Consider the following 26,997-nt stretch of genomic DNA (forward strand, 5'->3'; position numbering starts at 1 on the left):
CATCAAATTACAAAATCAAGAAATTTTAGTGCTCGAAGAAGCCTTTCAGATCCTCTTGTCGAATCTCTTAATGGTATAGAGGCCAACAGTGGAGCTCACAGCAGTTAAGTGATTTCATTCATTGTCAAACATAAATTAGTGTCAGGCTAAATATAGTCTCGTTTTGTTTAGCTTTGTCATTGGGACATTTCTTACCTGCAAATATACTTGAGGAGGTTGTAATTGACCACTGGCAAACTCTTCACCTGCTTTGCTAATTCCTTAACGCCCTGAGGACGAAGAAGAAAATAAATGTTATTTCTTTCTGTGTGTTGGCCTTGGAATTAAAGCAAGTGGGAAATGACCACAGCGGTTTTTTTTAAAAAATTAGTTTCACATGTTATCAGTGAAGGATCCTGTCCTGAACACTGTCCACCATCCTGGTGAGCATTTAAGAAATATTTTCAAAGACGTACAAGCATTTCGAGTATCTCCCCAAGGACTATTTGTGGAGAAACACATTTCAGTGAAGCTATTTATCATTTCTAATAGTTTCTCACAATTGACTGACAAGGGAAGATAGCCTCATTTATAATAAGGTAATTAGAAACAAGAAATCGGCCTGGATGGAGTCAGGGTCCTTCCCACGTTCAGTATGCCCAGAACACAGACAAACGTGTGTCTACGACAAGTAAGTCCCTTCAGGACTCCTCATGTCTAGGATCCAGCGTTTGGGGAGGGAGGATGGTTAGAGCGCCTGATCTTTCTGGAAATTTCACAAGGGACTAATTTGGTTGGTTCTTCTCATTGTAGAACTTTCTCTAAAATGTAAACGGCCCAAAAAAGCCCATGGATAATATAATCTGATTTCTTCTTCTCCCTGTAAATGTCCAAACACTAAACATTTTAGGCTTCATGGGACATACAGTCTCTGTCTCAGCTACTCGCCTCTTCCGTTGTAATACAAAGGTAGCCACACAGGTGATATTATGTAACAAATGGAATAAAACTTCATTTACAAACATAGGAAGCAGTTTTTGATATGAGTACTAAAAAAAAATCTAATGGGGGAAAGATAGTCTTTTAACAAATGATGCTGGGACAACTGGTTATCCACACGCAAAAGAATGAATTTGGTCCCTTTCTTCACACCATAAACCAAAATGCACTCAAAATGGGTCACAGACCTAAATGGAAGAGTTCTCGGGCTTTATAAAAGCCCGAGAAGAAAATATAGGAGTAATTCTTTATGATGGTGAGTTAAGCAAAGGCTTCTTAGGCATGACACAAAAAGCACAAGTTACAGAAGAAAAACAGATAAATTGGACTTCATCAAAATTTAAAAAAAAAAAAAAATTTGTGCTTCACCATCAGGAACCTGAAGAGACAACCCACAGAATGGGACTAAATATTTGCAAATTGTAAATCTGATAAGGGACTTGCATGGAAACTATAAGACAAAACAATTAAAATGGAAAATGATCTGAATAGATATTTCTCCACAGAAAATACACTCATAGTCAATGTGTACATGGCAAGATGCTCATCATTAGCCATCAGGGACATGCCATTCAACCTCAATGAGACACCACTTCACTCACATCAAGATGGCTGTGACAAAAAAGACAGATATCAAGTGATGGAAAAGACGTGGAGAAATTGGAACGTTTACACATTGCTGGTAGGAATTTAAAATGCTGGAGTCTTTTTGGAAAATACAGAGTTACATATGGCACTGTAATTCTACCTTTTAGGTATATATGCGACAAAAATGAAAGCGTATGTCCATGCAAAATTTTGCACATGGATGTTCATAGCAGCATTGGTCATTACAGCCAAACAATGGACACAAAACAAATGTTCTGTTTGGTTAATGAAACATAATTTGGAAATAAAAGGATGAAATACGGAAACAGCATGAATGAACCTCGAAAATAGTGAAAAAAGCCAGTCACAAAAAACAATATATTAAATTATTCCATTTATATGAAATGTCCAGAACAAGCAAATGTATAGGGACAGAAAATAGAACAGCAGTTGCTAAGAGCTGGGGAAAGAGGAGAATGGGAAGAGGGTATGGGGTTTGTTTTGAGGTAAAGAAAACATTATAATTATACTAAAAATAAATTTTGATGATGGTTGCACAACTCTGAGAATAAACCAAAAGCACCAAATTTCATACTTTTAATGGGCGATTATATGGTATATGAATTGTATCTCAATAAAGCTGTTTTAAAAAAGCAGGCAGTAGGTAGGATTTGGTACACAGGCCATTGTTTGAGGGGATTTGGGGGGACACAATGAAAAGGGGATTATTAAACAAGCCACCCACTCCTTATGTAACGCGTGGACTGACACAGCACCACGTTTGACCATTCAGGGGAGCAAAGCGGCAGGGAGGGGGGCTGCATGTGCTCTGCCAGATTCTTCTTTTTGGTCAAAGAAGACACACTTGAAGCTCAGATTCGGGGGGATGGGGAGGCATGGGCAATATATATAACCTGAACTTTTGTACCCCCATAATGAGCTGAAAAATAAAATAAAAAAAGAAGGGATCAAAAATAGGACTTGAGGGATGTATGGAAAGTCTCACTGTGTGTGACGCCAATACCCAGAACAGTGGAAAACAATCCAAGAACAGAACAAAAGGAAATTTGCAAAATAAAGACTAAGAACACTGGCAAAAACCTCAAATAAAAGCTTATATGGAAATAAATGCAGCAACTTACTGCCTCCTCCTCCTTGCTCAGCAGCTTGGCACATGCCAAAAAATCTTCATACTTGGCGTAAGGAATAACTGGTTCTGGAAGTTCCCGGAGATACAATTTCAGAAGCGATGCCACTGTGTGTACATCTGTGTTGCTGTAGAGAGAGAAGTGTGAAGATACTCTTTGGAGTGCACGTCATACCATTTTATTTATTTTTTCATCAAATACAGGCTTGAGAGTCAGAATTCTATCCACGTTGGCAATGGAATGGGTCAATCCAGTTGCCAGGAAGCACTCACTTATGTAGTACCTGTTGGATAAACCACCATAGTTGGGGAGGAGAAGGGTATAGAAGGGTACTTAGAATCTTCAGTGTGGTTTTAGAATTCAAGCATTTTTCTTTTGTGTGCATTTGGCAGTAAGCAAAGTGTTAATCAATGAGAATATACCAGACCTTAATATACACGATAATGCAATTTCCAAAATAATGCCAAATCTACCTATGTGTGTATTCAGTGTCAACATTAATTGCTTCTGAATCCTCACTTTCTCTCTCGTAATGTTGGACTCATTTTTGAGAAGACAGAGGTGACCGGTTACAGATACTCGAAGCTGAGTATGACATTCTGTCACTTTCAAAGCAAAGCTCATTGTGAAGATGACTGATTCTCAGGATAATTTCTTGTCTAAATTTCTAAGAAAGTTGGGAATCCTTAGAGTCTTCTAGAAAGAGAAGTGCTGTGACAATAAACAATGAAAACGCATCCTTTATATAACGTGCATAATTTATTTTCATCCTCTGCTGAATATCAGAGTGGCAGGGTAATTTACTGAAATATTTATTGACATTTTGTCCTCTCTATTCCCTGATTCCCTGTTTACCCAGGAAGATGTATGACAGTCAGGACAAGTAGAGTGTTCTCCGGGGGAAGGTGGTTTTGTTTCTGTGTTTCAGGGGAGAAGCAGAAGCCTGCAAGGGCTGTGAATTCCCATGAATCGAGAAGGGCGGTGGTGAGTGAGTCAGGGAACTCTTTCAGTAGTGAGAACATACGCCTCACTCCTGTGCTGCTCTCGGTGACAAGTCCCCCGAGGTGTCTGTCTTGGGAAGGTAGGATGCAGGCCTGGGGACTGCCTGCTTCAGAGAACATTCTCTCGTTCCAACAGTGGCGTGGAAGCAGAGTCCACTATACAAAAGGACATGGGCGGGAACATTGGGCTTCTCAGTCCTCAATTTTGGGCTCAGGGGTTGATTTCATCAAGCATTTACTGCACACACACTCTGTACTGGGTATTACAGAAAATACAGTGGCTAGAACCTCAGGGATTGTAAAACAAACAAACAAACAAACAAAAAACCCCCATATTATTCTATCCTGCTCAAAACGTGTAATCTAGCGGGGGCAGGAGCCATTAAGCTGACAATCATATAAGCGTGTAATCACAAAGTTTGGCGAGTGGTAATAAGGAAAATTAGTGAGCGCCATCTAATTCCAAGAGAGGACTCATCCAGGCTTTGCAGGGCTTCCCCGAGGAAATGATGCTGTCGCCAAGATCTGAAGGGTATAGGAGGGCAGAAGGCATTCCTGGTTACAGCAAGACCGGAAACAGAGCCTCAAGTCAGTCGGGGGAAGCCCTGTGTCCTTGAAGAACTCACAAAACTCGGGGAAGGTCAAAGCCCGGAGTGGGAGGGAGGAAGGTCGGAGCAGGAGGCAGCGTCTCCTCCGGGCAAGGGCTGAGGTTTTCCGTCGTGGCAGTGGGGTCCAGAATAGCCACGCTATCAACTATTTTGCAGATAAACGTTTAAATGATAGAGATGATCTGACCCAGCTTATTTTAACTAGCTAAATGTATCCTTTTGGTAATTCAGTAAATACAGTTTTCTTTTTAAAATTTTGCACTGATAGACAATATAGAAGAGGTCATTTTAAAGGCCTGTAAAGAAAATAAAATTCACGTCTCCAGGACATCTTGAAAACCGCAACCAATCTCATTAGTTCCTAAAAATAATTTCCAATGTTTTTTAAAGAGAGACCTAAAATAATCCCAATGGTAAGACGATGAAGACACTAGTTTTTTGTTGTCGTTTGTTTGTTTTCTGGCAAATCATTCTATTTCATGTGTATCAAAGCTCTCTGTGATTTTCTGGCTATATAGTAAAGCATCTGACCCTTGAAGTATGGTCACAAAACCACAGCCTGGGGTGGGATCTGCAGTGTAATCAAACATTCCAGTCAACTGTTTCCACCTTTTGATTCCACTCTAATCCAATCCACCATCACAACTGGGTTGGGTTGGTTTGTCTTCAGAGTCAATGACAATTTTGTTAGTCATAGGTAAGTACAGAGACAGAAGAATATAAAAATAAAAATGTAAAATAAATATATATTTCAATATAGACAGTATGTCATGTATAATTTGTGGGACTATATACATAGGACATGTCAAATATTTATGAATAAATGCAATACATTAATGAGACAACGAAACTTATTTAACAAGAAATATGTTTTAGAGTTTCATTGGCGATCTATGCATTACATGGAGTCTCCCCAAGAGAGCGTTTTTAAGGTCACTCGCTTGCTAACTTCCCGTATTATTTTGCTTTTAATGAAGGGAAGCGTTTTATGTGCTGCAGTATTGAGAACATTTGAACACTAGATGGCGGGATTGCAAAGTTAGACAATGGGACGGTGCAAAAATTGAGAAGGACGAACGGCTGTAGATCATTCTTCCTGTGCTAGCAATTTTCTTAGCACCAAAGCTGCAGTAATGTTCCAAGAATAGAAATATTTGAGCTATGAATCAAGGTAAGAAAGGTAGAGTGAGATGATGATTTTATTCCTTCCCTGAAGTGGTACATTAGCTTTCTAGCATTATACTATATACGCACACAGTTAATTATACAGAAACGATGAAGAAAAAATGATCAAATATATTCTTTCTTTTTTCAATTAACAAAGGTTACTCTAACACTTAAAAATTTATGACTCCTTTTTGGGGCTTTATTAAACTTAGGTTACTTTGTAGAAATAGAGGCTTCTGCATTTACCAGCATTCTCATTTTTGGCTTTGTTCTTTCCCCTTAAATGGAAGAAAACAATCACTTCTGGACAGACTCCAACATGTTTTTCCAGTTCTGATCCACCTCAAGAGACCCATAGTCAATCTGCCCTAACTGCCGGCAGGGTACTGACTCCAATGGGGAAGTCTATTGTTTCCCTGAAAAAAATCTATGTATTTACTCTACAAAATTGCAATCTTATGCATCTTACTCGCCAGCCTTGTATCTCTTGTTGAAAATCCACTACTTTGTTTAATTAATGTTTATTTCAATGTGTCTAATTAATTAAATACCAATATTATGTGTTAATTGCCCAAACTACCTAGAAGAACATGCCATCCTTGCCTCAGAGAAATGTATCTCAGTCTTTAACAAAGTGAAGCGAATTGACTGCACTGTGGCAAAACTCTACGTACAATGGAGAATCAAGACCCCTCACCTGGTTAATAATAACAACACGTCTACACACATGAAGTCTCACTGCAGGCCTGTGAGTAGGTTCTGTTACTAACCTCAGTTGGAGTAGCCGAACAGGAACCTGCAAAATTCTTTTTGGTTAATCACTGAGCTATGAGGTGCTTTAGAGTCATGCTCTTTTGGTATGTTAAATCAAACTAAAATTGGCCCAAGGAGGCCTCCGAACCTAAACTGAAAACCTAACTTAGGAACAAGTAGCTGAGCCTCAGCCAATCACAGGCCTTCAGCTGTTCCCAAATAAGATCCCCGCTGTAACCAATTGAGCTGTCTCTGTGCTTCACTTGTGGTTTCTGTATGTCACTTCCTGTTCTCTGACTACAGACATAACCTGCACATGTGCTGAGACAGAGCATTCTGAACCATTTTTGGTCGAGATTGCTACCCAATTCTAGAATCACAATAAAAAAATGGCAATAAACGTCTGTAAAATAAGATTTGTGGTAATTTTAACAGGTAGAATTAAAACATATGTGCTAATGTCATGTCATTATACAGACTCAAGCCTCCTCCACTTACTTGGTGGTAGAATCTTTTCAAAACTTAAGATAATCATGTACACTTTATCCAGTGGTAGGAAAAAGGCAGAGAGAAATAGACCCAAAGGTCTTGAGTAAAAGAGCTAAGAGACTAGGAGCAGCAGCTCTGGAGCATGTCCCTTAACTGATCAACATACGGGTTTTGTTTTCACCTGTTACTGTATGGATATACTTTGACTTTACTTCTAAATCCTGTTTTCTCCTATGTAGTGCTTTTTTTTTTTTTTAAAGGGAGAGTTCCATTAAGATTTCTATGATTGTCTTTATTTTACATTCTCATGGGTCTTCCTTTGATCATTCTGGGTCAACCATTCAACTCCCCAAATAGTTCCTTAACACCTAGGCTGTGAGCGGCCTCAGGCTACCTGCTAGGTGACACAGAAGTGAACACCATAAACCCTTGTTTCCTCCTTTGTGCTTGTATCTCTAAGCGATCACCATCAACGCTTTTCCACACCAGGCCTCTTAACACTTTCTGTGTATTCTAAGCCACGAGTCCCTGCAAGGTGTGTGATCTTAAGAATGTTCTTCATGCTTTCTGACAGCTACCTGCCCTATTTATAATCTACGTACAATATAGGCCTCTTACTAATCTGAACAGGGATAAGGGAGCCTCACAAGAATCCCTCCCTGCTCATCCTCTAACCCCAGTCCGCCTTTCCTAATAAACACACTTGCGCACACTGATAAAGCTAAATGCCACCATAATTACAAGTATAACACCACACAGACAAAACCTTGGAACGTTTAAGCCTCAAAATTAGAAATGGGAATTTTGCACATGCTATGCACAGAACACAATATAATCCCCCGATTTAACTGAATAGAATGAATTTTCAATGTACTCGCACAGGAAGTTATTAAAGATATTGTGAACTCATCTACACGCACAGTGAGATGACCTAAAATTCGCTTAGAATTAAAAAAATAGTGTTATGTCCACCAGACGCCAGGGAGAACATATTTGAGACTGACAACATTCAGCAACACTACCAAGATGAATCCTGCCACCAAACGGTCTTGCTTATTCAACACTCTGCTCTGTCCACTGAGTTCACCAAGACAAAGAAAAGCAAATCCAAAGGTATGAAGCAGCTCCACACTAAACTAAACATACTTTTAAAAATTCTGGTTCTGTTCAAACTTACTTTTTATGTATCTGTCAATACTGGCACACTTTTGGCAATGAAACTTGAATCTGGTTAACTTGTCACAGCTTATTATTGTACAGTTACATGAGTGTCACCACTGAACTTTGTACAAAACCACAGATCTGGAACAAAGACAAGGATGCCCACTTTCACCCCTGTTATTCAGCATAGTACTTGAAGTTCCACCTACATCAGTCAGACAAAAGACAGGAAGAAAGGGCATCCAAATTGGAAAGGAAGAAGTCAAATTATCCTTGTTTGCAGACCATATGATCTTATGCCTAAAGAAACCTAAGGACTCCACAATAAAAGTATTAGAACTGATAAACAAATTCAGAACTGCAGGATATAAAGTCAACATACAAAAATGAGTGGCATATTAAATGCCAACAGCAAGCAATCTGAAAAAGAAACCACAAAAGCAATCCTATTTACAATAGCTACAAATAAAATAAAATACCTAGGAATAAATTTAACCAAAGAAGTGAAAGATCTCTACAATGAAAATTACAGAACATTGATGAAAGATATTGAAGAGGAGACACACAAAAAAAAAAAAAAATGGAAAGATAATCCATGCTCATGGATTGGAAGCGCCAATATTGTTGAAATGTCTATACTACCAAAAGCAATCTACAGATTCAATGCAATCCCCATCAAAAGACCAATGACATTCTTCACAGATATTCCCACAATATTATTATTGATGCCTTAGAGACTTTTTAACCATTTCCTTACCATGAATTATCAAGATAATAAAAAAAATCAAACATTTTAAAACCATATACCTTCTAAAGAGCGTACATGAATGGCTCATAAGCACATGAAAAGATGTTCCACATTACTAGTCATTTGGGAATTGCATATTAAAAGTAAAATGAGAAACCATTTCACACTTCCTAGAATGACTAGAATAAAAAGTTGGAACACTCACATGTTACTGGTGGAAATATAAAATGGTGCAGCCGTTTTGGAAAACAGCTTAACAGTTCCTCAAATGTCATAGATATGACCCAGCAATCCCACTTTTAGTTATATACCCAAGAGAAATGAAAACATATCTCTACATAAAAACATGGACATGAAGACACGCAGAAGCATTATTCATAATAGCCAAAGAGTGGAAACGACATAAATGTCTACCAACCGGTGAATAAATAAACAGAATGTTGTGTCTCCACAAAATGAAATTCTACTTTTCTATAAAAAGGAACAAGCTAGTGATATATGTTATGACATGGACAAACCTCAAAAACATTACGCTATGTGAGAGAAGTCACATGCAAGAGGATACTGAATGATTCCATTTATATAAAATGTCCAGAAAAGTGAAACTCTGTTGAGACAGAGATTAGATTGGTGGTTGCCCGGGGAGGAAGAGGAGCTGGGGATAACAGCAAACGGGTATGAGGAATAGTATTGGGGTGACAAAAATGTTCTAAAACTGATTTATGGTAATGGTTGCATGACTTGGTACACTGTAAAAAAAATGATTGAATTGTCCCCTTGAAATGGGTGAATTACATGATATATAAAATATGATTCTATTTCAAAAAACATATGACTTTAAGGGATACATTTTCATGCAAGAAAATTTACAATCTGAGTTAAAAAGCACACAAAAATATACACTTTTAGAACATAAAACCTTATAGGTCTCTTATTTCCCTCAGTAGGAATTACCATGGAGATTTCAAAACAGAGGTGAAGACTTCCTTCATTTAAAACACTGAAGAGTTCATAGTAAAGCGTTAGCCTCTGTATCCCATGAATTCAAGCATATTATTTTTTCTTATCATGTAAAACGTCGGTCAGAATTGTCACTATCATCATCATCATATTTATAATGACAATAAAAACTACCTCCTACCTGCCAGGGCCTGTGCCATTTCACTCACTATTGATTCCTGGTGTTTTTGTTCTATTTTGTTTTATTTTTAAATGCCACCCTGTGAGATTAGACATTACCATTTTTACTTTGTATGAGGAAACCAGGAGTTTTGAAAAGTCAAGCAACTAGCTCCAGTTTGGTAACAATGGCAGTAAATGGTGGGCCTAAGATTTAGTTCCGTATCTGTCATCAAAACCTGAACTTTTAACTCCTACACTGCATCCTTGCAAATCAGTAGACAAACGCAAACTGACAGATATGCCAGATGCTGAAAAGCTTCTTGGTTAACTGGGTATTTTTCTTTATAACCCTAGTGGCTTTCAGTGGAAAGAAGCCCAAATTCTGCAAAGATGAATTCAAAGGAAAGCAAAGCTCATCTTCCTGACTCCAGACGCACAGGCTTTTTAGATACGTCACAGAGTAAAACATAAAGAAACACGACAGATTGCCCGTTTACAACCTGTGCCACGTAATGTATTTAGTTGAGATCCATTTGTGTGAGTATTTTCCACATACTAGGTATTTTCCCTTAAAGCCCATTAGTTTTTCAGACACTGGTATGTTTGTAAGGGGATTTCACGGAACGCTTGTAAGGTTACACCCAGTATTCAAATTAGACAGATAAGAAAGCAAGAGTTCAAGGGCAAGATGGACCTCACTGCATTTCCCAAAGTGTGGCTTATTCCAAGTCATTTAAGGTACCATGAAAATAGGGCATTGACATGAAATCACATAGTAGGAACACTAGGGTTTTTTTTTTTTTAATTCTTTTTTAATCCTCCTGATTACATCAAAGAGGAAGCACCAGTTGGTAATGAGAGATCTGCTCAAGTGGTCCCAGCCCTTGCCAATCTTCATTTCCATCAAATAAACAGACGGCCTCGGGGTTAGGATCCTCGGAAAGCAGCTGTATCCAGGGACATTTAATAACCTGCTTTTGTTGTCATTGAATTTATGTCACATTCACCCTTGTATTTGTGAAAGTGGTGCTGGTTTTCCACTAACAATAATGATATAAGTCTCCTTTTACTACCAAATTGATAAAGAAAACAGTGATTACATTTAAAGAAAAATATCAAGAAACCTAGGACAGGTGTCATACAGATACAGCTAAAGTCATGATAGTATGTGAATGACAGAAGTTTGAGAAATTCTCAGACAATGGTTGTCACATCTTGTCACACCATCATACCTGTAAGGACTGCATCAAAAAATAGGAACGTTAAGAGTGACCATGAGGACTTGGGCGAGCTGGACCCTCTCTTGACTTCAGAGATTCATCGAGGCTGCTGAAAATAGGAAGCCAGTTCACCACCTACACATTCAGGGCTTGCCTTAGACAAACTCCGGGGAGTCTGTTCTTTGCTTTTCCAACCCTTTAGAGACATAGATTCCTCCCTGTTCCCATCTACCTGCCCTCAAGCTACCACTTGCTGTCTGCACTGCCCTCTGTCAAAGCCCTGCCCTTAGATCTTGTATTCACACTACGACACTAAGGCTCCGAAACTGTAGCAACCGCACAGTCTGCTACTGAACTCTCCCGTTTCCGTTTTTACGTGGATCAAAGCATAAATGTGCAGGGATGTACCATTCAGGCTGTCCTGAAATTTCATGCCCTTTTCAACTGGTAGAAAATGTTGTATTTTACACATCAACTCTATATCCCCCCAAAATAATTCACTAGCGTAAGACTTGCTGGCCTGGTGAGAACCAACACGTTGCTCCCGATACTGTGAGGCGGATTCTCCTTCCCCCCATTTCATGGATGAGAAGATGGAGGCTCATCACTTCTAATGAGTAATGTCCCTTTACCCCGCACTCCTGCAGCTGAGAGTCTAGAAAGCATTTCCCAAGTTATGGTTTTAGGACCTTGCATATTAGCATTATCTGGGGATTTGTTTAAAATGCAGACTCTTAGGCATTCCCCAACCTTTTAGATCAGAACGAGAGTGAGTGAGGCTGGCATCTGCATCTTAAGCTTCTCCCCTAAGTCACTCAGGTAAACCAATATTTGAGAATCTCTACTAGGTCTGTGGTGCTCCCCGATTTCATCTTCATTTTTCATAACTTGGATCAGTAATGCCCAGAGCTGAATTACTTCCCAGAGGATTAAATTCAAATATTAATAGGTTTGGCTTTTCTGCCTTCTAAACTTTAGGCTTTTTTTTTTTTTTTTTTTTTCATTTCATCTCTGAAGATCTGCAGTTTGTTTAGTCACCAAAACAAATTTAAAAATATAAATGAAAGGGGAGGAGAGGAAAAGGAGGCTGAGGGAAGCCGAACTGGGTGCGTGGGTGGGCAGCTGGGGCACCTCGGACGGCAGCTGTTTTGGGGATTCTTGGCTAGAACGTGCAAACTCCCTGGCTTGGTGAAGCCTCTGTCCTTGCTCCTGGCCACTGTGTTGCAAGTGCCTAGTTACTCTGTTGCCAGCAGTTAATGCTACCATGGCAACGTTGACACCGCCATTCTTGACCCCACCTTCCCAGCGCTTCCAAAATGTGTCTTCTTTAACAGCTGATACCATCTGGAGAGCTCCGGAAACAAAATAACTCTGTTTCTAATCGGATTTTACACATTCTATACTTCATTTCTGTGCTCCTAAAATTGGGGAGTTTAATATACATTATATTTTAATTTTTTTTTTCATTCCTAAGTAAAAAGAATAAAGACAAGAATGGTTAGGGTCTGTGATATCTGGTGTCTTTTGGTTTGTTTTGGCTGCTTTTTTACAGTTGGCAGGAACTGATAAAATACAAATTCTTTGAGATCAATGAGAATGCCCTTTCTCACAAAATGCACTTTGGCCCAGGAGTCTGTGGGAATATGTCATAACTGTAGGAACGATGAGTCGTGCGTATATAAAAGTCTCAAATGTGAACTTTAGAACAGGAAAAATTGCACTCGGAATACTATTCTGAGAGCAGAAAGTACGTGGTTTAATAAAAGGTGGTGCACACACGCACAACTGCTCGAAATTCAAATAATGTATTTTCCAAATGCCTTTTTCTCAAACCGCCTTTTTCTTTTTTTTCTCCCACAGGACAAAATATTCCTTCCTATTGAAACGTGAAATACTATCTTCCAAACCCCAAATGAATCCATTGCTTCAGAAACACAGGCAGATTCCTAAACACAGATGCTTTTCAGCAGAGGACTGATACATGCAAAACACTGAAAACCACAGAGGGAGAATTAAGAAAAGCAACATGCTAATATGATACATTATTATATAGTCGTTGGGACTATGTTCGTGAAAAGTACTTAATGACATAGGAAAGTGTTCATGATATAATGTTTAAGAGAAAAGGCAAGATGTAAAGATTGTATGATTCTAATACTTCGTGTATACACACACACACACACACACATATTGGTTTGGGTTGTATTGATATATCTAAGTTTTTACATATCTACTTATATATATGCTATCTATAGTAAGAATTCTTGGGATTGTTGAATTTTGAGATATTTATCTTTCCTTGTATTTTTCTATATTCAAAATTGTATACAAAATACTATAATTTAAAATGTAATCTTAATATTCAAATTTAATTTTAATAACACTTTATACTGTTAAAATTCTAAATATTTATAAATGTTGTGAGAAAAAGTTCCTTTAAAAATCAAATTTCATGGCTTAATATTAGAGGTACAATGTCAATGACTAGAGATTATCTTTGCAGAATACCTGTGGGAATTTCTTTCCAGATTTTAATGAATATATTTTAACAATTCAAGATGAATTGTTTATTGATTTAAAGAATAAATCCTATTGACTCATGAGAAACAAGCATCATCAGAATAAACTAATATTCTAATCGGGGACAGAGAAAAATATTCATTCATTCTTACTCTTTAACATGGTCACAAGGAAAAATGTTGATACTCTGCTTTACTTCTCAATATCTGTTCAAATCATTATGCACAAGCTGTATGTTTATCATTTTGCTGGTGAACGTCGGTGAGACAAACTTGAACTAATGAATGTTCCCAGGTAGCCTGTCTGTGCATCCCAAAGACTGAACCCTGAGCTAGGGTTTGACCCTGCGAAATATCAAGCTCAGCCAATTAGCCAAAGAAGTGGGTACGGACAGAACACTCTACTTGGACAGGTTTCCGAAAATAATCTCATCATGCCTCGGGAAATGATCAATTTTCTTCTCCCTACCCGTGTAGTTCACAATTACATTCTGCCGCAAATAGGTTACTCTCTTCTTTTTAGAAGGGATTTGCATATCTGTTTAATACCGTTTTAATTTAGTACCAAAGGAAAAGAACAAATTAGAATGTTTTCAGACGAAGAAAAAAATATGGAAGAGAAAGATATAAAGTGCCAAATTTTTTGACTTTGCAACGTCATAAAAACAATCCAAAGCCATGTGGCCAAATAACCCACGTTCTAAACTGTTGCCACAGCGATCAAGGTTACGCCACCTCAACTCATGGTGTCCTTTAGGGAACAAAATGTTGACACCTACCTGTCAAACGATGGCTTCTCCCCACAGTCAAAGGCATCCTGGAGCTCTTTAACAAGGTTAGCCTGGCCTGGCAGTCGAAAGAGACCCTCCTCCTTCAACCCCCTTTGTCGGATGAAGTCCACACACTGCTCCACCAACATCGGGGCCAGACGGTTCCCGTATCTCTTCTCATAGCGGACGGTGTCTTCCAGTTTCTGTCCAAAAATGCCTAGAAAAATAAAGGATTACAGTGAATTTGAAACATTTGTCTCACCCACTTTGTTGTTGTCTTTTAAATCTCAATGTAACAGAAAAACAAAGACTGGAATGGTAGCAAGGACTTAACATTTGGTATTTCACATTATTACAGAATCGAATTCATTGTCTACAGTTCTTCAAATGAAAAGGGTTTATATCTCATGCTGTCCCTTTTCCCTGTATTCTATGCATAGCCCCAAACCGAAATAGAAACACTGAGTTTGAAATAGCCACTGTCAAATAAACAGTGTAATAAATGTAACGAGCTTAGGGTTTTTATTTATTTTTTCCTTCTGGGAAAGTAGTTGTTTTCAAAAGCTTAAAAGCAGAAATAGTCCGGAGACAATAGTCCAATTCTACTTTCGTTACAGTTTTGTATGTAAGTCCAATTTGCATTTAGTTTAAATTCTGTTCATTATTCTTTTCCCCTTTTGTTTTCAATCAAGTTGTGATGCTGTAATTGTAATCAAGGTGATACAACCAGGAAACGAAACCCTGAATTTGCTTCCATAGAAAAGACTTCAGATAATGTTTGTTCTTTAAAACCTGAAGCCAGTAACTTATTTGAAAGGGAAAAATTAAAGTTACAAAGTGGTGCATGCTAACTGTGGCGAGGTGGGGTCGTGGTGGTTTGCACTGGTAGGGAGAGGATTCTATCATGTACCTTGTCTAGAATTGCTGGCAATAAAAAAGCAGGCCAACTTTTAGTTTTATTAATGATTTTAAAATACCTACAAACCATGTATTCCTTGGTGTATGCATCTGAGGCTGAACACCAACACTATTCCATCCTTGGTACCCCAAAGATTAAGAGATAGCTCTTCTAAAATACGAGGTATATTATTAAAAATATTAGGTAGTATAATAGCTTGGCAAAAATGATCAACCTATGAGAAAAGGGTGGAAGAACAGCCAAAGCAAATGTGAGGTTAATGTTCCCAGACGGAGTGAACATCACTCAATGGTTTTAACGGTCTAATGACTTTCATGAAAGGGGAAGAAAAATAAGCGTTGCATGTTGAAATTATGTAAGACTCCAGAATGTTTGGGAAAATTATTTAACAGCCATTAAGTTAAGGATTTGATGATAACAACAGATGCTTTGCCTCCCGCCTGCAAATTTATTTATTTATGGATTCAGTAGTGCAAAACCATCACATTCCAAGAAATAAAGACTTGCTACCAAAGACAATATCCTATTCTACACCTGGTATCAAATCTAGCACTGATGGAATTCATATCTTTTTTACAGAAATAAGATTGAGTGACCTAACATCAATATACAAGTGCATATAAAGAAGAATTAGAAAATGGCATTTTCTAAAGGCAGTAAAGATTAGAGTAGGTAACAGATCTATTTATCTTAGTCTGTAGACTTTAGATCCGACAGTTCCTTGATAATGGTACATCAACCATTATTCATGAACTCAGCAGACATTCACACGTCTATTTTCTTTTGGCATCTCCAATTTAGAAGCCAGACAATTAAATATTTCTCCCACTTTCCTTGCAGTGGGGTGGCCACGTGGCGTAGCCCTGGCCAAGAAGTCTTCTGGAGCCTTTAGGAAGACTCGATTTTCTTGATGAAAGAAAAGACAGCTGCAATCGTAAATCACTCCTTTTTCTTGTCTTGAACTTGGACATGGTACCGGGCCTTGTAATAGCCATATTTTGACCATTAGGCAACAATGACAAGAGAAAGGCTAAAAGATGAACAGATGTGCTGAGGCTGAGACCACTGAACCACTGACCCAATGCCAGCAGCACCTTCGTGGAGCTAGTTTTTAGTGTGAGAACAGCAATAGGCCACTGTTAGCTGGGTTTTCTTTTACTTGCAGCAAAATAAAATTCTAACCCATTCAGTGGTGATAATGATTTTGGAGATATTCTATTATTTTAACAATAAAGTTTACAAACTGGTTATGATTGAAGATTATCAACTCTTTTTCTGTGGAGTTCTTTGAAAACAAACATGATATTTATTTGCCTGCAACGTTTCGACTCTATCCTGTCAAAATTAAGTAAATAGCCTTTCAAAACACACTCATAGATCCCTTAAAAAATAATATGTTGACATCTGAGAACAAATCTTATGTATCTGTGATTTTTTTACTATAGATTTTTGGTTTTGATCCATAAATATATTACATAAGGGCTCTCTCTAAATCCAGCAGAGAATCTACTAAAGATGTTCCAGTTCAACTTCTGTGTCTGCTACAAGTAAGAACCAAACTTCCAAGATTTGGTTTTATGTCATAAGGAAAAGCAGTCAAACTTTCTTTTCTTAAAACTCTCAGGATTTCTTTTTTGCCAACAACTCAAGAAGGTGGTAAAGGAATGGATATGCTTTGCTTTAGATGTATACTTTGGTTTCCTTTCATTTTCTTGTACATGCAGGTTTGTCTTTATGATAAAAATAAGAATTTATGATATTTAGGAAGCATAGCAAAAAATTTATTAAGTATGTATTATATACTAATTCTCTGATATATATTCTGTAACCTTCATAAGAAATATAATATAAGGTAGCTTTCATTCTCCCTCTTTATACCTGAGGAAATTGGGGCTCAGAGAGGTTAAACCATTTGGCCAAGGTTACACAGCACCAAGAGGCAGAATGAAAGTTGGCATCCAGATTTATTCAGCTTTAAAGGCTTTGCTCATTCCCGAATGGAATGTTTTTTGCTTTTTATTTAATCTTAATTATCATATGTCCTCATTTGCTAGTAATGTAAAATATTAGTGAATTCTAAAACTGAGTATAATAATGTGTGGTTTTTTATGCTCTAAAAAGTGACAAGAGCTAAGCCTACCTACGTATGCTAACCATATTACAAGCAGTTTACCTGCATTTCTCTTACTTAGAACTCAGCACCCTGTCAGGTAGGCACCACCACAACTCCCATTTCATCGACGAGGAGCTCAAAGAACAGAAATGTCAAGTAACTTGCCATATGTCACACAGTAAATGGTGGAGCTAGGATTTGTTCACGGCTGTGGGATTTCATGGCCACTCTTATCAATCACACAATACTGTGTAGTGCACATCATGGCTGAAAAACGACTGTGCAGGAAGAAACCTGCCACTGACTAGTTTTCTGACCTCAATTCTTCCCATCACACTAGGATGGGTGATTTATGCTGAGAAAACGTAAGTGGAAGGTCGGAGAAAAAGAACTTTGGCACTTCGGTGAGCACTGCTGACCCCCAGAACAATTTCCTTAATGTCATCATGGTGTCTGTTCAGCAGTGTAACATGTAAGAAAGTGAAAGCGTAGAGACAATAGGTACATACGATTAGAAATTCCTGTGGGAATACGAGTTTTCGGCTGTGGAACTGGTCTTGCAAAGAATTAGTAAAGAATTATAATGGATGCATGCTCCTCATTCTACAGCATTGGAAATAGACTGTGTCAAATGTCTTTGGCTTGCAATGACGGGTGCAGATTAACCTCCTGCATAAAGAATCACTTTGTAAGGAACGTTATTATTGGTAAAAAAAAAAAAATTTAAAAAAACCTGCTTTATTTAAAATTGTCCTTGAGAAAGCAGTGACACTTCAAATAACAAAATTAACAAGAAAGCACAAAGGTCGTATGCTAACCCAACTAGCAGCATGACGAAAGGACACATCGATTAGCAGATTATTAACCAGAATATTCCCTGTGGGTACGGGTCAGGCAAACAGTCCCAGCTACGTCCATTTAAATTCCCAGGGAGGTTTCACACTCCCTGACACAACCATGCTCAGAATTTCTGGGTGACGATGGTATTTCGTGCTTCCTTCCTCTAAAAGTACATTGATGGTGTCATAAAGCATCACCCAGGATGTGACTTTTCACTGGATTGAGGATGTAAATCACACAGGTGGATTTATTACACCTATAGGAGGCTGTTCGACTGGAGCAAGAGAGAAATCTACACATCCTTCGGGGTGGTGGGGGTCCCCCTTTCCCTGTGATTTATACACTCAACAGCTGGAGTCTGCCTGCGAGGTGAGTGAGTGTAATCAGATAAAATATATTCAAATCCCATTCTTCCTAAACATGAATAAACAAATACCAAGACAACCCTTCTTGGATTCTGTAGCCTGTACCTACTCATCCTCTTTGCTCCTTGATTTCCAGTTGAGTATAACTCTGGTTTCATTTCATCACTTTCTATCCACTTGCTAATCTTTTGTAATTTGACCTCTGACCCAGTCACTCTACTCAAATGGTCTTTTTTTACAGTCAATAACTTCCTAATTGCCAAATCACGGACAGCCACGTTTATATTTTTTGTATTACTTTATGCTTTACTCCTCTCAAAACTGTCACTCACACTCTGCTTCTCGAAACTTCCCACGTGACATGATTCTTGCCTCCCAGAATGCCCTTCTCAGTCTCTTTCTTGACTATGCTACCTACGATGCTCTTCTTGTAAGTTTTATGGCCATCCGGGTTCTGTCCTCAGCCCTATTTTCACTTCACCTGATACAATTTCTCTGCTGGACTCATCTAATCTCACCGCGTATCAATTATTCTCAGATTTTGTATCTCAATTCGGGCTATTGCTAGGATCTTTAGCATTGGTTTCCGAAGTGCCCATTAGACTCCTTGACATGGCTATCTCAAAACATTCTCAAACTCAAAATTTCTAAAACTGCCTAAGTCATCTTTTCTTTAAAATCTATTCTACTTCGTAAAATCCTAGTTTTGGTTATCAGTACCATAAGCTGACCACCTGAATCGTGGTCCCCTCCAAACTCCCTGCCACTACGTTAGATCAGATACTCACTACTTATTGCCTGACTTTTGAAAGAGCGGAGTTCCCAATCCAGGCAGGGGTTGCCATGGCAATCTTCATAATATTTTAATCACATCATGCCACCCTTCTGCTTCCCATCGTCCAAGGCTGCCCACTGGCCTGTCTTTGCAACCAAACTCCTTTTCATGGAATAAAGTACCCACAGTCTGATCTCTGCCTCTTCCTTCACCATCCAATCAACAAATCCACTCTTCATTTCTGCTGTTTCCTCACAAACGACATGCTCCCAAAGTCTACTGAACTATTTATTATTTCCTAAATATAACATGACTTATCGTGTCTCCATGCCTCCTTTTAGAAAGTAGGTCCTGCCGCCATAAGTCACCCTGGGAAACCTTACCCTGTAAGATTCAACTCCCTTCATCTCCTGTGTGAAGTCTTTTTTGCTGTTCATTTTAAACGATTTTTTAAATTGATGCATAATAGATGTACATAGTTTGGGGGTACATGTGATAATTTAATACATTTATATAATCTGTAAAAATCAAATCAGTGTACTTTGGATATCCATATTTATCTTTATGTTAGAAACATTTGAATTATTCTCTTCTAGCTATTTTGAAATGTATAGATTATTGTAAACTATAGTCATCCTACTGATCCATCAAACTATTTGTACCTATTAAACAACTTCTCTTCATTCCTCCTCCCCCTCCCCTTCCTGGCCTCTGGTAACCACCAATCTATTCTGTATCTTCATAACATCCACTTTTTAGCTCCCATATATGAGTGAGAACATGTGATATTTGTCTTTCTGGGGAGGCACTTCTTTTCCCAAAAAGGTCCAATGTTGCTATCACTTCTCTTTATTTTCTTCTTTTTTTAAAAATTTCAGAATATTATGGGGGTACAAATATTTTGGTTGCATGAATTGCGTTTGTACAGTTTTGAGTCAAAGTTGTAAGTGTGCCCATCACCCAGATAGTGGCATTGTACCCTTTAGGTGTGTATTTACCCATCCCCTGCTACCCCCTCCCACCTGCTTGATTTCCACTGAGTTTTATTACCATATGTGCACATCAGTGCTGATCAATGAATTCCAATTAAATAGTAAATACATGTGGTGTTGAAGTCTCCATTCTTGTGATACTTCACTTAGAAGAATGATCTCCAATTCCATCCAGGTTGTTACAAAGGATATTATTTCACCATTTTTTTTAATGGCTGAGCAGTACACCATGGCCTACATACACCACATTTTTTTAATCCACTCATGTATTGATGGGCGCTTGGTTTGATTCTACATCTTTGCAATTTTGAATTGTGCTGCAATAAACATTTGAGTTCAAGTGTCTTTCTGATAAAATAACTTTTTTTTCCTTTGGATAAATACCCAATAATGGGATTGCTGGATCAAATGGTAAATCTGCTTTTAGTTCTGTGAGGAATCTCCATACTCCTTTCCACAGAGGTTGTACTAGTTTGCAGTCCCACCAATAGGGCATAAGTGTTCCTTTCTCTCCACATCCATGCCAGCATCTGTTGTTTTGGGACTTTTTGAAAAAAGCCATTCTCACTGGTATTAGTTGAGATCTTATTACGGTTTTGATTTGCATTTCCCTGATGATTAGAGACATTGATCATTTTCTCAAATGTTTATTGGCTATTAGTCTATTTCATCAAAAAACTAATCCAACACGACCAAGTGGGCTTCATCCCAGAGATGCAAGGATGATTCACCACATAAACAGGAACAAAAACAAAGACCATATGATTCTCTCAATAGATGCAGAAAAAGCATTTGACAAAATTCAGCACCCTTTTATGATAAAAACTCTTAACAAAATAGCCATAGATGGAACATACCTCAAAATTATAAAAGCCATATATGACAAACCGACAGCCAGCATCACACTGAATGGGGAAAAATTGAAAGCATTCTGCTTAGAACTGGGAACAGACAAGGTTATCCACTGTTAGATATGTACTTTTTTGTAGACATGTTGATTACTCTCTTAGGATCTTATGGGAGAAAATGTCTTTTTGTAAATTCCAAAAGCTAAATCTGATTTCATGTAGTTCAGGTGAATTACTGCCTTTCCAGACGAGCCCACGGTCATGGGTGCCTAAAACTTCATGTGTAATTTGGTGTAGTGCTTATCACAGACGAATTACTTAAGTTTCTTTATCTCCAAGGAGTTTGTGAATTCATAGATTTGAGGCAATCTGTTTTCTTTACCTCCTCATTCTACCAAGTGTCACTTGGTAGAAGCTCCATAAAACTTTGATTTGTTCATTAATGAGCTACTTATTTATAGCACAGCTTAAAATTACATGAATTTGGATAGTAGCTTTTTGTTGGAAAAATAAATTTCCATAAAAGTGATTACAACACATGCGATACACAATAAATTTTAAAGAGAATGTTGGTCTTATACATCACTACCCTAAAGACTTTCTATTTTAATTCATTATTGCCTATGGACTAAGCAGGAAAAGATAGATAGCAATACTGTACTTCACTGGTTTGCAATCAGTCTGGAATCCTGGATTGAATAGATCTATTGCCACTTTCCACTTTGGGAAGAAACAAACTACACACGCACACACACACACACACACACACACACACAAGAGGTCTGTCCGGAAAGTATCCAGCTGTGGTTAATAATATAACAAGAACATATTACATGGCTGGATACTTTCCCGACAGACTTTGCATATGTGTGTGTGTGTGTGTGTATGTGTGTGTGTGTGTGTATAGTTTATACACATTTGTATAAAGCACTTCAAGGTGACTATGAGGATGTGCTGGCCAGGAGACAGCCTGCATAAAATGTAAGGGTTGCAGAGTGAGGAGCATAACTGGCGAACAGAGAAGGCTTGATGGAGAAATGAAAGCCAGCAATGCCTTGAAGAGACGGTGAAGTCTGGATAGACGATGGAGAAGAGACAGCTTCACGGCAGAGGGGACGGAGTGAACAAAAGCACAGAGGTGGTGCAGGACGTGGGTCTGGGGAGAAAGAAGGGAACAGTCTGGGGATTCAGGGGGCCTATACTCTAGGGACTGTTTGGAATTGGGTAGAAGGCCTTGATAATGACACAAAACAGGACTTCCTCCCATAGGCAAGAGGGGCTCATAAAATTTTTTTGGAGATGTGGCATGTTGCTTGAGAGCACTGTTTCTGAAACAGATCGGGCAACGCTCTCCAAGACAGACTGTGGGTTGTAGGAATTGGGAAGCGCGTTCGCGGTGAGCAGAGGCGAGGGTGAATGCTGCCTTGAACAGCCACTGCTTAGGGTAAAGTAAGCTTCATGCTTGAAGCAGTAAGAGCACAGAGCGCTAAGACGAAGGAAGTAGAAATGTAGCCGAAAGTCCATAACGAAGAAAGAAGCAGGGATGCCTGAGTTCTAAGTGGTGGCTGTGTAGGAACAGCCACTGGGGAATTGATGATGACTTCTCTCCACGAAAAGGGGAACTCAGGGAAAAAAAACAAAGTCAAGTCAGTTTAAAAATCGACTTTACTATCCTGGGATCACAACAGTCAAGGAATGGAGCCCATGATGACTAGATCCACGTGTTCAGATCCAAAGTGTTACGCGCTCCCAAGAAACCAAAAGACAGGTTGTAAGTTCTTGGTATTAGCCTTACAGAGGTAAAGAAAATTCGTAGTTTCAAAATGAACAGGGTAAAAAATTCATTGTAATCTTTATCTCACCAGCACATAGATCCTAAGCACTGCAGTCCCCAGCTTCCTGCCTAGGAGAAGTGTCTTCGTTCCTGGGTTTTTCAAATCACTGGGAAAACATTTTCAGCGACCTTAATTAGTACCCTGACAAAGACAGAGAAATAAAGAGGGCAGCAAAGGACAGAAAGGTCTGGAAGAGAAAGGCTCTCCGAGAGGTGAGCTGCAGCCTGCAGGGCACGCCAGCTCTAAGATCGCTAGTCCTCTGGAAACTTTTACTGACTCCACACTTCGCCCTGATGGCGCTTCCACCCCCCTAGACACGCGGCGTGTTCCCCTCTCCTGCTGACCTACTTTGGACAACAGCAAGAAATATGTTTTCAGTGTGAATCAGGAAAAGCAGCCACGTCAACATTTTTTTGACTTCTGGGCATTTTTCCTGGCTTCACACATTCTCCTTCTTGCTTTCCTCGAAATGACTTAAGCTGATGCTCAGGGACAGGCTTGGGAGAGGGAGGCAGAAAGCCAGGTCCACTTCTTGAAACACCCGGGCACCCGGGAGATTAAATAAAGCACAAAAGAACATGCTCTTCTTAAGGGGGCACGGTCTGGGAAGCCCAGATTGAGAGGGAAGGTCATTCCGTTCGGGGCCAGACTCCAATAAAGATGTAAAGCCCAGTGTCCCATTCTGCCGGTGGCTGAGCCAGGAGAGCCGGGCAGCAGCGGGGGTGGGGCTGCAGCAGCCCAGCCGAGCACCTTTGCACCCAGGGCCCCACTGCAGAGCTGTGCCCACACGACCAGCACACAGGGACAGCCTGGCACGGAGCGGGCTCTGGGGAAGGGGAAAGGAAACATAAAATTGCCGAATGCTTCCTGCACCTCCTCTCCTCTCTTGTGCTGACAGAACGCAGAATACAGCATTGTAGACGAAAAATCTCTTAATCCTTCACTCAAATGCTGAGCATTCCTCACACTGCTAGCACTTTGCAGAGAAAAGGACAAGACTTTGGAAACAGCCCCCGCGAGATGATAGCTGGAAGTCATTCCCTCCCCGCGTGGCTGCCCTTTGCCAGCCCTCGGGAATCTTCCTCCCAGGCACTGCCTCTCCGCCCTGGTATTCACGGAGAAAGGCAAGAAGGTGTGAGGCATGGCAGCCTGCTCCCCCAGGGATTCCTGCAGATGTGCCAGACTCCGCTAGTGGAGGAGGGAAGGTGGAAAAAGTAAAAATCACATCCCTCCACCCTGCAAAGACACACGCATGATCCCCCAAAGATCTCATGTTACAAACGAACAGCAATAACCCTGAAAAGTAGTGTTTGCACAGGAACAATTTTGTTGCTGAGGGATGGGGGGACGAGAAGCAGAAGGAAATGTCCTTTAAGGAATCAGTTCCTGAGCCTTTTCCAATTTCTGTCATTGTCAATTTCTCTACCAATGATGCAATCTTTCGGTACCCATAAAATCCCTGTGGATCTATAAAATAGGAGGCATGTGTCTCTCATTTAGTCATCTTTGCCCATGAGATACGAATGCAAATTAACACCTGAATTCTTTGCTGATAATATATAACATTGATCATAGCAGGGTCTTAACTACTCAAAGGGAACAAGGAACAAGGGTTTTCTTTTAAAAGTTTCCACTGTATTTCGTGATTTTGATTAGTCTTATTTCGTTTTCTTCTCTTTTTTTTTTTTTGTTAGTTACTAAACAGGAAAGGTTAAATTAATAGGTGGCAGATCAAAGAAAGGGAGTAGGGAACAAGCTTAAGTGTCATTCAACTCAGCTTCTGACTAAAGTATTAGCTTATTAGACATGACATTAAAATTATAATCACCTAATTTCTATTTAAACAGCCGTTCCGCTTCATTGCTCTCATTTTAAAGCAAAAGGAAATTTTAAACTATTTTGATACATAAACCTTTTCGGAGAACATTTCAGTTTACTGTGCTGTGTCCCTTAACGCCTTCAAAAAAAAATCAATGTGGAAATGTCTTAGTTTCTTTTATGGATGATAAACTGTTATGTTTTTCTACCCTCTGTTCCTGGTAGGTCTTATCTTTGGCCTCTCCCAAAGCTACTCTATGATATATTTGGAAAGTCAAGGTGACTCCCAATTCCAGCCCACATTAATCAATATGGTTGGAAGCCTCCGGCCACGGGGTCATCACAAATTGTGTGATTATCAGCATTTTCTCAGCAGGGCGGGCACAGCAGCCAGAGTCAAAACCAAAGTGATGGGGACACGGTACAGGGGGTTGCCAGGGACCCGTTTCCGGGGGTCAGAACAGGGCTGCTCGACCCGGCGGGTCTGGGAAGGGCCCAAGACAGCTTGGGCCCCTCCTCTGGGGACAGTCAGCCCCGCTGGCCTAGTGCCCACCGGTCAAGGTGAGCCCGGCTGGACCACCATTCTCTACGTCCCCCCCCCCCCCCCCGGCCGGCCTATTCACAGACATTAATAAACAGATCAAAATGAACCTTGAAAAGTCAGTCCAGACAAGCAAGGACACACACAGATCACTCGGGGACAGTCCCGAGCTCTTGCTCTCCAGACTCCTGTTGCATCTGAGCAGAAACTGATCTCACAGCTGCAGAGACTCCATCTGTATTCGTACGAAGGACATGAACATAGCATCTACCCACCTTTCCGAAAACTAAAACACCGTCTGATCCTTCTGTATGTGGTTTTGGGGATGAAGGGGGTTGGGGCTAAGGCACCCTCGGGGCGGCCCCCCGAGGTCCGGTCTTCAGGCATCATGTGGCCCGGAGCTCAAAACCTGCCCCTGAGCGGCACCCCAGGGCCACTCCTCATGTCTGTTTATTTGTTAGGTCTGGAGTGCTGATTCCTAGAACTCGAAGGCTTTGATCCGGCGGCTTAGGGATAAGTTACCACCTCTCATTGACTCCTTTTGGCAAAAACAAACAACAACAACAAAAAAAAAACCCAAAACCTTCCTTTTCTCTTGCCTAAACCTTGAGTTGTAAGTTATTTTTTTTTGAAGTTTCTGCAGACCGTCCACAATGTCTCAGGAAAACTGCAGCAAGCCAGCTACCTCTCCCATTCAAAAAACAGCAGGAATTGGTTTTTGCATTTTATTGATATTAGTGCTAGCAACTGTCTTCTCAGCCGGATTGAGATTCGTCGGGAAAGCTCAGCAAACAGTGCTGTGCCAGAGGGAAGAGGAACAATGACAAAAAGGTCCCCCGAGGAATACTTCACGCCTGTGCTCGCTGGCTCCTTTCATCTGAGCAAGAGGAGAAGCAAATCATGGCACCTTTTCCAGAAAGCACCGCGGGGCCCGAGAGATTCCCGTCGGAGGGCTCCCAGGCTCCGTGTACAGTGCTCCTCATCCTCTGATGCTCTGCGCCGGCTCCTGCCTCTCCAAACTCCCGCGGGGGTCGCTGTCATTCCGGGAGGGTCCTTGGGTCTGCTGGGGGAGGCGGCTGTGCGGGGCGCTTGTCCTCCCCCTCCTCCTGCTCTGTGTCCCCGTTTCTCAATGGGAGCTGGGCCTGGGCGGGAGCTGGCAGGGCTGCGGCCGCTGTCCCCGAGGCTGTGGCTGCGGCCGGTGCCCGCCGGTCACATGCAGCAGGTGCAGCTCCAACAATCCGGGGGCGGGGGAGGATGCCAGGCCGCGGCTGGACCCCTGGCTCGTTCTCCGACTTTGCATTGACTTAAAGTCGCAGGCACCAAACCACCCCCAGGGGGTAAACTCTTTGCCCCCTCACGCCTGCCTTTACTCCCTTCCCGTACAAGATGTACTTTTTTTTAGATCCTTTGAAATTGAATCCATTTGTGAGATTTAATGTGCATATCATTAAAACATATTTATAGAATATACATATGTGTATGTGTGTGTCTGTAAAATAGAAAAATGGTTTAAATCTAGTGGCAAAGAGTCTGCAGGTATAACTGCAAAACAAATTAACTCAAGCATGCGTGTGTGTGTGTGTGTGTGTGTGAGTGTGTGTGTGTGTGTGTGTTTATATACACGGATATATTTCTCTGGTCAGGGTTTGCAAACCAACTCTGTTTTCAGCAATCTCCCA

General features: G+C 40.1%; 1 protein-coding gene across 3 annotated transcripts in view; it reads right to left on the bottom strand.

Annotated features, from left to right (window-relative positions):
• Window positions 1–26,997, bottom strand: part of ARHGAP24 (Rho GTPase activating protein 24) — a 330,318-nt gene that overhangs the window by 11,274 nt on the left and 292,047 nt on the right. For 2 of the 3 annotated variants that reach the window (XM_069485543.1, XM_069485545.1), the window contains 3 exons: window positions 14,282–14,489; window positions 2,709–2,841; window positions 196–269 (listed from right to left, as the gene is read on the bottom strand). In XM_069485543.1, the coding sequence (XP_069341644.1) occupies window positions 196–269; window positions 2,709–2,841; window positions 14,282–14,489 (415 nt within the window). Of the gene's footprint in view, window positions 1–195; window positions 270–2,708; window positions 2,842–14,281; window positions 14,490–25,593; window positions 26,481–26,997 lie in introns of those variants that run through there. The other variant, XM_069485544.1, reaches the window with a different exon arrangement.

Source organism: Eulemur rufifrons, chromosome 13 (genome assembly GCF_041146395.1).
Source record: "Eulemur rufifrons isolate Redbay chromosome 13, OSU_ERuf_1, whole genome shotgun sequence".
In the NCBI taxonomy this organism is placed as follows: Eukaryota; Metazoa; Chordata; class Mammalia; order Primates; family Lemuridae; genus Eulemur; species Eulemur rufifrons.